This window comes from Kogia breviceps, chromosome 13 (assembly GCF_026419965.1).
Source record: "Kogia breviceps isolate mKogBre1 chromosome 13, mKogBre1 haplotype 1, whole genome shotgun sequence".
NCBI lineage: Eukaryota > Metazoa > Chordata > Mammalia > Artiodactyla > Physeteridae > Kogia > Kogia breviceps.
This window is the reverse complement of record NC_081322.1, coordinates 47,843,216-47,858,365: the sequence shown is the minus strand read 5'-3', so window position 1 is coordinate 47,858,365 and position 15,150 is coordinate 47,843,216. Positions and strand designations below refer to the sequence as shown.

The following is a 15,150-nucleotide window of genomic DNA, read 5'->3' as shown; positions in this document are numbered from 1 at the left end:
CAATGTTTTACTAAGTGTTCTAAATCTAAATTCTTCCCCAAACTGATTGGAGTCATAAGCTGTTAGAGAGCACATTGAAACTTGAATTGAGATTTCTTTTCAAAGATTCCACACCAGATAATATGTGGAATATATTATTTCTTCAGCTAACTTGGAAAGCTAAAAATTTCAGCTGACCCTGCCATGATTTTAACCTGTGGTTCCAGGGAGTCTAAGTATTGCACAGCTGATGTTTGTGCCACTAAGCCAGCCCCTCCAGAATTATGCATATGACTGCAGTATATTTGGCAGTTGGCATATAGGCTTGACTGCTTGTCTGCTTTCCTACTGGGAAGGAGTATTACATGAAGAGTCCTTCATCTGACCTTTGCCTGCCTACTTGTACATCACCATTGTTTAAACCCATAATTCTAGTGGATGAACATGAGATAATTTCAGACAATCTATTGTGCTTTCAAGACATCCTGTGGATATCTGACTTTCGCAGGACTTAAAGGTCTTTATTGTACTTGGAACTCACAGAGTTTTGAGTACAGTTAAGCTAATTTGGTTCTTTTGCTTTTAGTAGCAGTGCATGTGGTTTTACCGGTAGGATTATGCGAGTGCATGAGAAAAGATTGAGTTATTCAAATAATGAAAATAGCAATTGTTTAAAAATTTGTATTGTGCAGAGGGCTCTCATCAGTCATACTTACAAATACAAAATTGAAGCAAGGGTTTTAAAATAAGCATCGACAGCTTTCACTTTGGTGAGTGGTTATACCTACTATGCAACATGAGCCTGACGCTGGGAGCAAAGGAAAATAAACTGTAAAATACAATTGCTGATCTCAGGAGCTTGCCATTTACTGGGGGAGGTAAGACATACCTGTACGAAAAGATAAATAGCAGGATATGTGTTAAACAGCAATAAAAGGAAATAGGAAATGTAGAAGACAGTGACATAGCCATGCTGACTGAGAGCCACAGTTGGTCTTAGAAGTTCAGAGATGAGAGATCAACAGAGGTTGCAGAGGTCTCAGAAGGCATCCCTGAGGATGTGGGGCCTCATTCTGGGCCTTTAAAAATGAAGAGGGATGGTAAGAGCATTTCAGGTTTGAATAATTGCATTAGCAAAGGTACTTAAGATCTCTCCCTGTGTGGTCCCTCAGACGGAATTTCACTTGCATAAAACTCTCACCTGTTGGGTACTGAAGCTACTATGGAATAAAATTCAAATTTTAATCATCATCTCACAAAGCATCCTTGCTGTTTTCAACTTCTGAGCCAATATTCTAATATTGATGGGTGATCTTAATGATATAATTGTATTTTAATCTTCAAAAAATATTACTTATGTTTCATGATTATAAAAATAATATTTGCCCATTGTATGAAGAAGACAATACAAATCACCAATGATCCCACAGCTAGGGAGGACCACTGCTAACACTCGGTAGATTTCATTCTAATAATTTTTCTATGTATTTGAGTATGTGTATTATGAAAAACAATGAATATACACTCTTGTACTCTGCATTTTAAAATAAAGCATGCCATTATACTGAAAGCATTCCTCAGGTCTGCTGAGGAGTATAACCTGGACATATCTGGATTCAGAAATGAATTTGTTCACTAATAATTATTATGTAAGTTTGTTTTGGTTTATTTTGATCCTAGTTTATGGGCGATTTTGAGAAATAAGTTCTGATATTAAGTTGCTTCAACTTGTTTATAACAGCAATAAGAAATATATTAAAATTTACTCTGAGAAATGAGATTAAAATGTGATGTGGTATAAGTTATGTGTTTTTATATGGCTTTGTACCTGGATTAAGTTATTCTATTATGGGCATATTTTTTCAATCAAATTCTGTTATTCTATCAATAGTGTTCTTCACTATAAACTTTAAAAATGTATTGTTAGCATTTCCTAAAGAAAAAGAAAGCAATGTTTTATTATGTAAATTATGATCTTTTGTCTTTATAGTCTGGCACAGAAGATTAAAGAATCAAAAAACTCCCAAGGAAGGGCTGACGGGTCTCATAAACGAAGACAAAGAGTTGGCTGACCTTCGAGGTCTGGCCGCTGGAGTAGGACTGGCGAACGCCTGCTATGCAGTACAGTATGTAACCTGGGCCGGCATTACGGGGCACCGAGATGAAGAGTGGGCAACTCTAAAGAGAGTGCCCATGCATGCCACGTTACCCAGGACTGTCCGGCTTTATGCCCATATTATTCTGGCATATTCAAAAGTAACATCCCCTTTCACTCTCAAATGTGACCTGGGATGGATGGCAAATTATGTTGTTATCCTATCCTAAGAAAAATAAACAAAAATGAGTTGCTTTCTAGTGTCTTATCACATAGTTTGAAAGTCAGTAAAACAAGGAGGTAACTACTACGTGGAAGGGAGTAGATGGTAACATGACTGATTCAGCTGGAAGAGAATTCCAAGGTCTCTTGTGTGTGCTATTAAGTCAATTTTATTCTGTTTTCAGAAATTCTATGGTGATTGCCTACAAAACTTCTCTAAGATAGATGAGGTTTGAACTTCCATTGTTGTTATAATTAAAGAAAATATTTAACTGTCTCATTGTACAAGACCCTATGTTATGTTCCATGCAAAAAGGATTATATAGCCATCGGCCTTGCTTCTAGAAATTTATTTAAAGACATAAGAACACAGGATTTGAAGTAGACACAGAGGTGACCTAAATCAGCTTTTCAGAGGTGACTTTTCCTGGAGAAAATACGCAGCATATCTGATATTCAAGATTATCTTTTAAAATCTCAAAGCGTTTTTAATGCAGATGGATTTCCTCCCCCTCATGATATTCCAAGTGAGAAGCTTGACTTTCTAAAAGTTAACCTGATGGACATGGAGTAATTTTGTGCTCATAGTAAATGTTTTACGTGAGAGAGCAGGTGTATGAAGTAAAGCAAAAGCTTTTGAGATCATAAGCCCAGCTGTATTTATTACTAATTTGCAATAGCTTTTTACACAAATTGGTGACCTGAAGAAATTAATAGCTGATAACTTTAACGAAACAAACTACAGTAAAAAGTCTTGAGGGAGTGCACACACAGGCATACTATCAAAATGAAGGTGTCTAGAAGTGAAGTAACATGTTCTGTCTGGGTTTTGGAAGAGAGAAGGAATATTCTGGATGGTGGAATAGGAAAGGAATAGGAACACAGACACATCATTATGTCACGTTGAATGCACTGCAGTGTTGCAAAACCATAAGATTTCTCTTCCTCTTTCTCATACTTTTTCTCTCTCAAACACTAACACCAACACCCACTCGTAAATCATAATGCATTTTGGGAGACCAAAAATATCGTTATTTTCCAGTACGCTTCCAACCCAAGAGGAGATTGAAAGTCTTCCTGCCTTCCCTCGGGAAAAACTGACTCTGCGCCTCTTGTTGGGAAGTGGGGCCTTTGGAGAAGTGTATGAAGGGACAGCGGTAGACATCTTAGGAGTTGGAAGTGCAGAAACCAAAGTAGCAGTGAAGGTAACGCTGATCTTTTAACTCCTTGACTTGTTATGTCAGCATATTTACAGGGACTTACATGGATACAACTATGATAAAAGAGGAGTGTTCTTGATGGAAAAGATAACTGGGAGAAGGTAGAAACCTGTCCATGGCTACAGAAATCACATTTTCCCCCCCATTTCCTACATAAATTCTGTTATTAACAGTTACCTCTGAGGTTTCTAATTAGCTAAGACCTTGCAGACAGTCTTTCCCTTCAAATATACTATAAGAGAACTGGGGTGCTAGGTGCTAGGGCAGATAGTAAATATTTTAGGCTTGCTGGCTAGACAGTGTCAGTTGCAACTATGCAACTCTGCCATTGCAGTGTGAAATCAGCCACAGTCAATATGTGAATGAATGGGTGTGGTTGTGTTCCAGTAAAACTTTATCTATGAAAACGGAAATTTAATTATTATTAAATTATTAAATTTAATATTAAATTAAATTAACAATTAAATTTAATTTTTAAATTAATAATTTAATTTAATTATTAAATTAACAAGTTAATTATACCTCAATGAAGCTGGAAAAAATAAAATAACCACCAATAAAAATGTAACAACTATTTTCAGATCATAAGCTGTACAAAAATAGGTAACAGGCTGGAGTTGGTTCACAGGCTGTAGTTTGCTGACCCTAGGACTACACAATTATTCATCATGGTATATTTGATGATGTAGTTTTAAGGAAGCCCTGGATATACTCTCATATTTTTATAAAACTTTCTTTTGATCAAAGGATGATGACTCTTTTATGTAATTGAGTAATATCCCGATCACTGCTTATTAGGAATTTATTGCTTTGAGAGTGGGATATACAACCAGAGAAGTTGGCAAAATTTTCTCCACTTCCAACTGATAGCATTTAACAGTCTTTCACATACTCTAACCTCAACTGGTTTAAACAAGTGTTTCTTTTTCTTGCATAACAAGTTGACTTCTGGCTTTGGTGTAGTACTGTGTCAGGCAAAAGCCAGTATATCTGAAATTCTCTCAACTTTGTACATGTATGTTGCCTCATGGTCCCAAAATGGTTGCCAAAGAATCAAGCATCACATCTTCATTCAGGACATGGAGAGGGGGAAGGATAGTGTTAAATGTATATGTTCAGGAAAGTAAAAGTTCTGCACAAGGCTCTCTCCCCCTCAGCAGTTTCCCCCTTACATCTCTTTGAAGAGGACTGAGTCATATGACCACCTCTGTTTGCAAGGGAGGCTAGAGAACTGGAGAACACAGTTTTTTATGATAAGGGTGGATATTACAAAACAAAACAAAGATTGTCTTCATTAACATACTGAGCTCACGGAAATGTCTGCTATACTGATTCCTGGCTTGTTTTTACATTGCACAGACTTTGAAGAAGGGCTCCACAGACCAGGAGAAGATTGAATTCCTGAAGGAGGCACATCTGATGAGGTATCAGGGCAGCTCTAAAATAATTTTCCCTTGGTATGGGTAGGAAGCTCTTACACCTGATTGGTGGATTTTTAACATTCAAAATGACCTGACATAACAGATCATGCCCAAAATAAACATGGCTGAAGTTTAAAGGAAATATGTCTGCAGTGACAAGTATTCTATAGAATTCAGTCTTCTGAGCCTGGTCACAAGCAGTCCTCAGGCAGTCCTTTCTTTTACTTTCAATAAGAAGCATGTTTTGCAAGGGATTTCTGAAGCTGTTCAACTTTAAATGTGCTTATGTTCTTCTAAATGTGTGATAATGGGTCAAGTAGACCAAGTAAGGGAGAGTTCTCTTAAGTACAGTGATGTCAGTGAGAATATCCCTGGTCTTGGTAAACTTGTCTTCAAGGTTAGAGTTAGTTGATGGTCATGAAAACTACTCAAATACATCTTAATACACCCTGAGGCAGTGGTTGATCGGGTCCCAAGTTGTGGGTTCTGATTGTTAGATTAGGGCTTACTTGCTTTGCCTCTTGAGGAAACATTTGTAGCCAAACCTGAGTGTCTGAATTGTTTCTCTGAAAGGGAGAGAATATTTCATACTTGTCATGACCAAAAACATAATGTTCTAAAATATTTTTCGAAGAAGGACATTAGTTAAAATTACTTTCTTTTCTAGAACATAAAATGCTTAATATAAATATCACTTCTTCTAAAACTCCCTCTGTTCTATCCACATGCCTTGGCCACTAGGGGTTGCAATATTACTTCTGTAAGGCAGGCATGCAGATGGGTTCTTGGAAAAGGCTTTCATTTATTAAGAGGAAAAAAAAAATCAGGGTTTTGAAGAAACCAGAAATAAAGAATTGTTCTATTCCATAAAGATCCTCACTAGATTTTTGTCATTGTCATGTTATCCTGCCTGTCTCTTTTCGACTTTTAGCAAGTTTAATCATCCCAACATTCTGAAGCAGCTTGGAGTTTGTCTGCTGAATGAGCCCCAGTACATCATCCTGGAACTGATGGAAGGAGGAGACCTTCTTACCTATTTGCGTAAAGCCCGGATGACATCGGTAGGAAATGGGGTCCACAGTATTGGTTATGTAATGCAGATGACCTATAAGTTCATCTTATTTTCCTTTAAATTCAATAGGCTGCAGTTTTGGCTGATGGTAGAAACTTAGAAGACTTCTGTCAAAAAATTTCTTATATTTCCTTCATGTTGGATTAGTCAAACTAGAACCCTGGGCTAATGTCTGGCATTTTCTGGCTATTTGAGCCTGTTCTTAGTATCTAATGGAAAAATAGGTCCCTCCCTGCCAGAATCATGGTTTCTGAAGAACAGAGAATGTGTGGAGTTTCTCTGTACTTAATCTATCTGCCTTTCTGTCCCAAATTGAAATTTCCAGCCCTTAGTCTTACATCTACATCTCTTCCAGTTGACTTTTCTGTGTGGATTTTTACAGGAGTCTCAAACTTTTGGCCGAAACAGAACTCTTGATTTCATGCATCCTCCTTCATGCCATCCAACCGGTTCCTTACTTTTCTTTTCCTACAACCATGCTAATAGGTCCCGTCCACTCTAGGGTCCTGCTAACAAAATGCAGCCCCGATCCATCCTCTCCATGTATGCAGTGCCTAGAGCAGCATCCAGCACAGTGGACAGTGTAAATACTGTGGCACGTGTGGGGAATGAGGGCCGGGGGTCTCAGCACCTGTGGGAACCTGCTTTTTGGTCTCAGGTGAGAAACACCTGAGACAAAACAGTAACTACAATTTAAATGTGTAGTTTTAAAAATTACTGTTTTTATTTCTATTGAAGTATACATTATATAGCTAAAAAACTGAAACACATGACAAGGTTTATGGTGAAAAACAGGAGTCCTGTGCTCTATCTCATCCCCACATTCCAGGCCTCTGCTCATTCCTTCTGGTGTTTACCTCCACTTTCCTAAATGCTCTGCTTATACTGCTGTACAGTGAGTTTTCAACTTTGGGGGAAATCTATTGACTGCCTCCTGCAAGAAGCAAGGATTTAAGCTCTTAGTCATGTACCAGCCTGACCCCACCAGCTCTACACACTGAAAAACTTTCCTTTCCCCATCCTCTGACAGTTACCCCGATTTGCAGATAAATCAGTATTGCAAGTTTATGTTACTATGTCTAATTATTATTTGCTAAGTTACTCAAATACTATGATTGTGGTTCTTCTCTTGAGTAGTTTAATAAATGCCCCCCCATTTGCTTAGGTTTCTAATTCCTAAACTCTCTGACAGAATTGTAGCCCTTCTCACAATATGGGTAAATATATGAGATAATCCAGCTCCTCACCGTATTCTTCCTGGATACTTCCCTCCTGGAGTCGATACCGGCGCTTGTCCTCTGGTCTCTACAGAGCTGTTACCCTAGGGGTTTCCTTCACATGTACCTTGGTAATTTCCATGTTGGACCTTTATTTCCTCAATTCCATGGCTTCTTTGTTCTGTTTTAGAAAAGAGAAAGCATGCAAGGCAAAAATCTTTCTTTTTTCATTTTGAGGAACTGTTCTTCCCTCCCACCCCACACTTGATTAATAATTTGCCTGGATTCTAGGTTGAAAATCCCTTTTCCTCAAAAATAAAACTCCTGCATCTTTGTTTTCTAGTTTCTACAATTGCCTTTAAAATGTTTTATGCCATTCTGATTCCTGGACATATGATCAGTGACTTGCTTTTTGTCCTTCTGTTTGGAAAATTTTAGGAACTTCTCTTTTCTTTCCTTATAAATTTATTTATTTATTTTTGGCTGTGTTGGGTCTTCGTTGCTGCGCATGGGCTTTCTCTAGTTGCTGAGAGCTGGGGCTACTCTTCATTGCAGTGCGCAGGCTTCTCATTGCAGTGGCTTCTCTTTGCTGCGGAGCACGGGCTCTAGGCACGCGGGCTTCAGTCGTTGTGGCGTGTGGGCTCAGTAATTGTGGCTCAGGCTCTAGAGTGCAGGCCCAGTAGTTGTGGCACACGGGCTTAGTTGCTCTGTGCATGTGGGATCTTCCCAGACCAGGGCTCAAACCTGTGTTCTCTGCATTGGCAGGCAGATTCTTAACCACTGCGCCACCAGGGAAGTCCCAGGAACTGCTTCTTATCTGTGGTACTTTTTACTCATCTGGACACTCAGCCTGGAAAATCATCCCTTTCAGTTCTGGGATTTTTAAATATTATTTCTTTGGTAATAAAGAAAACTCTTTGTTCCCTTTATTTCCTTGTTCTAGAAATCCTAGTAGTTGGAGAATGGTCACCTTTGTTGTATCCTTTTCTTTTATTAGCTGTTTTCTCCTATTTTCTACTCTTTGTATTTTTGCTCTCAATTCTGGTATATTTCCTTAACTTTTTAATAGAATTAAAAAATTTAATTTTCCACAGACTCATTCTTATATTTTGACTGCCTCTTAAAATAGTATTCTGATTTTTCCATATGTGCAAAATCTTCTTTTATCTTTCCTAGGATACTAATTATAGTTTTTTTAAAGTGTTTATTTGCTTCCTGCATTGTCTTGACTTCCTTTCTGCCTCATTGTTCTGGGATCTGTTTGTAATATGAGAAGCTTTTCTCAAATGTTTGGCAATTTGTGGCTGGTCTTCATATTTAGTAGTGAGACCTAAGAAGCTGATTGGAGCCTATGTCTGTGGCAGCTTCCTTTTGGTTGTCAGGTGGGACCCTGATGTTCCGCTGGGGTCGCCTAATGACAGCGTCTGGATGTCTTCCCTGGCATACACCAGTTTCCCCAGAGAGGAATCTGCTGGTCTCCTGCCTGGGCAATAAACGCCTGAGCCTCAGTCAGGGAGTCGAGTGGGGAAAGAGGGCTAGAGGTCTCAAGGCTCAGGATGAGGATTCTCATTTAATTCTCATCTCCATTTTTAGCACAGTGCCCTAGTATGACTGGTATCTTTGAACTTGGAGTTGCTCTGGTTCTCTGTGTGTGTGTGTGTATGTGTGTGTGTTTGTATGTCTGTGTATGTTTGTGTGTGTACATGTGTGTATGTGTGTGTGCATGTGTATACGTGTGTATCTGTATATGTTTGCGTGTGTGTATGTGTGTGTGTGTGGGGGGTTTAGCAGAGGAAAGCCTCTTGCTGCTGTGGGGCGGGGATCTAGGGTCTACTTAGCCCTTAAAACAAACTTTTAAATATTCACCTTGCTTTCAGTCCTGCCCCTCAACCCTGCATTCAGAGATACTTGCTACCTCGAATTCCAGAGTGTTTATGGGGTTCTGTAGTGAAAAACATCACTTAATTCTTGTCTTCTCCCTCTGCAGGCAGCCAGCTTTCATCTCTCTTGGCTCTGCTAAATGACCACACCTCCACCTGCTATCCTTCCTCCAAAATGTTTCCTTGTGCTCTATCTATTCTCCTGATCTGTTTATCCTCTTGAGATCACAACATTTCCTCTAGGATGTCATTTTAGTAAGGTTTGGGGAGAGAATAAAACTAAAATGCATAAATTCAATTCCTCATCTTTAACAAGAAAGTGCCTCTGTAGATTTTCTTTTTTAGTTTTTTTGTGGGGGAGAGAAGAGACAATGAAGATGGACGGAAAGAACTCACAGAGCTGCTTTTCCCAAACTACTCCTATTCAGCCAGTGTCCTAGTGGTTCTGACAATTGGTTCTCAAGTGCACTTCAGTTCTGCTGCTGCCTATCCTGCTGGCTACCAAGGCAGCGTCCACTATTGTCTCCCTCACCCTGACCTTATCGGACAGGGTGCCCTTAGGTGCTGAGTGCCAGAATCAAGGTACGGGGTCCACAGCGGAGGGCCACAGGCTCTACGCCCCCGTTGGGCTAAATTCACACAGGGCCAGCCGCCTCTCCACAGAGAGTGCTCAGAGGGACCTTTCCAGAATTATCACAAGCACCCTTCTCCCCATCCCCACTCTGAGACTGTTTTGTTGGGTTGAATGCATAAGGATTGACCGCAACTGGGTTTATAAACCTTAGTCTGGTCCTTCATTTTTAGGACTCAGTTTCTGCATCGTAAAATGGAACACTGAATCCCAAACTTTCTCGGCTTCTTTTAGCTTTGATATTCTAAGATTGTAGTAAGATAGAAAAAGTGAACAAAAAACCCTATCTATCAAAATAATACAACTACATAGCCAGATACAATTCAATTCATGAAATTTTTGCCGGGTGTTTATTTCACGACAGTGGAGGATGTGGCTCTTGCTTTCAAGGGCCCTGCCACATGGTAGGGTGGGTAAGTCACATATGAATGACTCATTTAAGGTAGAAAGAGGGAAGGCCCATTGGAATGGAGTAGAGAACACACTGCTGAAGCCCAGAGGAGAGAGAGATGATTTCCAACTGGGGAGATGTGAGAAGGCTTCACGGAGGAGGTCTTCTGTTTGGGACACAACCGAGGTGCGAGACAGAACAGTTTCTGAAACTACACTCATATGAGTTATAAGAGGCTTTGACTAGGGATGGACAGAGATGGAGGTTCAATATGTCTGGAGGGTTTGGCAAGAGAAGACAGGTGGTAGCTGAGGGCAGCATCGGATCTGGGGTTAAGGAGGCCCGACATGGGGTAATGAAATGTTCCAATAGGTTGTCACAGGGACGATTAGGAGCAAGTTATAATCAGAGATTCAAGCAGGCAGGCAGCATTTGAAAATCTGTCAGCAGGGAACAGGGCACTAGCCACCAGACTGAAGTTCAGGAGTAGGATTCTCTGCGAAGAATGTCTTCAAGAGTAGAGTAGGTTTTGCCAAGGGCAGAGCAGGATTCCATTCACAGAGGAACCAATGAACCGGTAGAGACACAAGGCAGGGACTCAGACACAAGGCTGTGAGACGCGCGTCTAGTGGACCTGAACAGGGCTGCAAGGGATTGATTCTTGGGAGTAAGACTGAGTTTAGTTTTAAGACATAGGTGTGGTTGAGTGGGACCATGGCGATGTTGAGTCCCAGAATTCAGGATTCTTCCTACTTTTGGGACAAGACATGAGCTTGTCAGGGGAGTCAGAGGGAACAGCATTTAAGAGCACACGTCTAGCTTACCCTTCCCCCTCCCCATACGATGTGAGAGAGTGGCAGGGACATATACAAACTACCAAATGTAAATTAGATAGCTAGTGGGAAGCTGCAGCATAGCACAGGGAGTTCACCTCTGTGCTTTGTGACCACCTAGAGGGGTGGGATAGGGAGGGTGGGAGGGAGGGTGACACAAGAGGGAAGAGTTATGGGAACATATGTATATGTATAACTGATTCACTTTGTTGTAAAGGAGAAACTAACACACTCTTGTAAAACAGTTATACTCAAATAAAGATGTTAAAAAAAAAAAAAGAGCACACGTCTATGAGGAAACAAGGGATTTCAAGGTTGTGAATCCTTTGAGATGCTCATTGAAGGATGTGGATGGAAATCAAGAATACGGAGGGCATTCCAGGAATGACAGAAGGAATAATGAAGAGAGGTTGAGAAATGCAGAGCAGGTATAAGGAGCTGCAAATGACCCAGTGTGACCAAAGCACAGATTGTGAGAGGAGAACCTGTGGAAAATAAATGGATGTAAAGAGAGGCTGGTGCAGCCTGGGGCTGCCATGGAGGCTGTGCTCAGGAATCTGTAATAGACTCTACAGGCAGTGGGTCACAACAAAGTGAGCTAGTTAAAGCACAGGAGGCTGGAGACATGGGAAGCGTCAGATAGGGATGATAAAGGCTTGAAATGGGGTAATTGCAGGGAAATGGTAAGGGACAGACAGTATATGAATATAGCCTCCAGGAAGGAACTTTGAATTTTTTCCATATGGTACTAATAAAAACTTCAACTGGCTTTGTTCATGTAGAAATCATCGCAGCCAGTACAGGTTCAACTGTATATTTGTGCTGGCTCTCTTAGATGAGAGGAGTAATCTGTGACCTTGAAATAGAGTATTGCTAACAATTTCTATGGAGCTCATATGGAGAACAAGCCCATTGTCATGACTGACATTATAGCGTGACATTGGGCCAATAATTAAACTGATTAAACTATCACCATTACTGCTAATGAGAGCAGCTACTGTTTATTAAGTGCCTGTTATGTCCCAGCTAGATTACATATCTTATCTCAAATCAGACACAGTTAGTATTATTGTTCCCATTTTACATATGAGAAAATTGCTTAGTGAATTAAGCAATTGAGCAAGTTCACACAGCTTGTAAGTAGCAGAACTAGGTTTTAAACTAGTCTGATCTAACACCCTGAGATCTTTCTAATAAAGATTCTATATTGCTTCTGCTTACTAAAGACAGTCTTATTTATGTATATTTTGGTAGAAAGCCTATAAATGTAGTTCTTTTCCTCTTTGTTTGAATTCTATTACCATAACTAAAAATTCCTTTAAAACATCATATATATGTGTGTGTCTACATGCATATATACGTGGCTATATATATATACATATATATTTTGTGCAAACTGGAAAAGTGCCTGTAATTTTTCTTTTATTTCTTATAGTTTCATGGTCCTTTACTCACCTTGGTTGACCTTGTAGACCTTTGTGTAGATATTTCAAAAGGCTGTGTCTACTTGGAGCAGATGCACTTCATTCACAGGTACAGTGACATTCTGTATAAAGGGTTCTTATGAAGATTGGCACAATAATCACCTGTAGTTTGGGTAGAATATACAAGATAATTAACATTTTCATTCCTTCAAAATAGAAGTAGTTTCTGTTAAAATCTCTCTTCTCTACAGACCTCCTAGTGTTACTTGTCTGATCTCTGGAACTTTTATTATTATTATTATTATTAAGTATAGCTTCTGCCATAGGGATCTGGCAGCTCGGAATTGCCTTGTCTCTGTAAAAGACTATACTAGTCCATCACGGATAGTGAAGATTGGGGACTTTGGACTCGCGAGGGACATCTATAAAAATGATTACTATAGAAAGAGAGGAGAAGGCCTGCTCCCTGTTCGGTGGATGGCTCCAGAAAGTTTGGTGGATGGAATCTTCACTACTCAGTCTGATGTATGGTGAGCTTAACAGGACACAGAGAAACGTGGGCAGAACCATCCAATGCCAGAGCCAGAAGGGATCTTAAAAGGTCATCTAGTCTTGTTTTTTACATGAGAAAACATAAGACCAGAGAGGTTAAGTGATTTGCCTCAAGCTAAAGTGAAAGCTGGTGGGCAAGGAAGGGCTATTCCTGGGTCTCAACGGTTTATACCTCTCCCTCCAATTAGTTTTGATCCGTTACCTTACTGGTGTATGTGGAATAGATCCATTTATTTCGGATAGCTTATTACTCTCCAAAAGTGTAGAGGCTATGACTAATAGGAATTGGTGCCTATGAATTAATGTCCAAGTGTGTGTCCAAATGCCTACTACTTTGGGATGTTTGGTCATTAATTTATACACAGAATTTAAATCATGGATCTCAAAACGATTAGGACATGAGGGAGGTTTGGACAGCTCTTTATTATTTGAATAGAACCCCTCATTTTTGCTTGTTGACCCCTAACTTTTGATTAGAGCTGCTCAAAATGTAAAGATTCATCCAATAACTTTTAAGCTTGACTGGACCTCTGCAAAACTGGGGATGAAATAAAGTCGGTCTTCAGTGCTGTCAGTTTATATTCATGCCTTCCCTCTCCACATTTACTAGCACTCAAACTCAGGAAGAAAGTTGAAATGCTTTCTTGCTCACCCACCCCTAGTGTGTTTGCATAATGAAGCTATGAAAGCCATAGGTGATGGAGGTCCGCAGTGCAGATTCAGCCAGGGAAGAGGAGCATACTGTGTGTGTGTGTGTGTGTGTGTGTTTGTGCCCCCACTAAGCCTTCCTATCACCTTTGAAGTGTTGCTAGTATGCAGTTGCTTGTTCTCTTTTTCTTGAGGTCAACTTGCTTTTAAGTCTCCCATTTGCCTTTTATGGGGCCAATAATGCCAATCACAAAGTAGACTCTGATAGCCCCAGGAATAATTATGTTGGAAAAACTACTGTAAACATGATGTTTCTAACATGTATAATTAAAGCAAACTCTTTAATATCTTTAGGTCTTTTGGAATTTTGATTTGGGAAATTTTAACTCTTGGTCATCAGCCTTATCCAGCTCATTCTAACCTTGATGTTTTAAACTATGTGCAAACAGGAGGGAGACTGGAGCCACCGAGAAATTGTCCCGATGATCTGTAAGTTAATCATGTTCCATAAGTACCCAAGAACAAAAACACGTGCACATGCAATCACGTGCCTCATTGGTATGGTATTTTAAAATAAAAACGGAATCTATATATTTGTATATCTTATATAAAATGTAAATTGGTTGTGGCACCTAATTTACTAAATGCGTGATGGTTTCTTTTTATTTATATATATACATGATATTTCATTTCAGAAGCAAAATCTAGAACAGCAGAATATGTTTATACTCTAGGTTAAGAGAATTCTAATAAATAAATAAAAGCTCTTTGTTTATATGTGCCTGTGTGTGTGTGTGCGTGTGTGTGTGTGTGTGTGTGTGTGTATTCACATATATACTCATTTCATTTTGGAAGACCTAATTTGACTAACATCTTAACCTGCATATTAAAAGGTTCTATTAACTAGGAATATATTGTTTAAAAGTTGGATTGCTTTTGTTGATAAAGCTGATATAGGGATACAGTACTGCTAAAAATTATATAGGTTGTTATCTATTTATGAACTTCACACGAAGTGACTACATAAGTATTAGTGACTTTATCAAATTGATCCTGGCAACTATTGAATCCTAATAGATTTGTGATCCTTGGAACAGTAGGTGATTTCGATCTAATTACAAAGGAAAAACAAGCCAAGTAATTTTTCTGAGTACTAATCTACCTTCTTGTGAACAACCTTAGCAGAAATATCAAGTCTTGACACTTTTTCTAAGAGGTGTTTTACCCAAGAAATTTCTAAAAGAACATATAATCAACAAGTATAAACTCCTCTGTTGTGTGCACTACACCATGCTAAGGACTGTATGGAATACAGAGGTGTTTAAACCGGAGCCACACTTCTTCAACATCTCTGAATGTATTTTGAAAGAAAAGACACACACATGGAGCAGTTGGATAACAAGCCAACATGTAATAAAGTGCTAAACTGCGTGGTACAGACAAGTGCAAAAGGAATTAGCAGTATGCGGATACACACCATGGTTGCACTGCCTTGCCTATGCTGTGTTATTTAGAGGATTATTCAGACTAGAGCCAAAGATGACTAAGATCTGGGCACCTTGGCT

General features: G+C 39.4%; 1 protein-coding gene across 4 annotated transcripts in view; it reads left to right on the top strand.

Annotated features, from left to right (window-relative positions):
• Positions 1–15,150, top strand: part of ROS1 (ROS proto-oncogene 1, receptor tyrosine kinase) — a 117,778-nt gene that overhangs the window by 84,391 nt on the left and 18,237 nt on the right. For all 4 annotated transcript variants that reach the window (XM_067011713.1, XM_067011711.1, XM_067011710.1 and 1 more), the window contains 7 exons: positions 1,970–2,105; positions 3,339–3,501; positions 4,876–4,940; positions 5,869–5,998; positions 12,397–12,494; positions 12,712–12,915; positions 13,940–14,074. In XM_067011713.1, the coding sequence (XP_066867814.1) occupies positions 1,970–2,105; positions 3,339–3,501; positions 4,876–4,940; positions 5,869–5,998; positions 12,397–12,494; positions 12,712–12,915; positions 13,940–14,074 (931 nt within the window). The remainder of the gene's footprint in view (positions 1–1,969; positions 2,106–3,338; positions 3,502–4,875; positions 4,941–5,868; positions 5,999–12,396; positions 12,495–12,711; positions 12,916–13,939; positions 14,075–15,150) is intronic.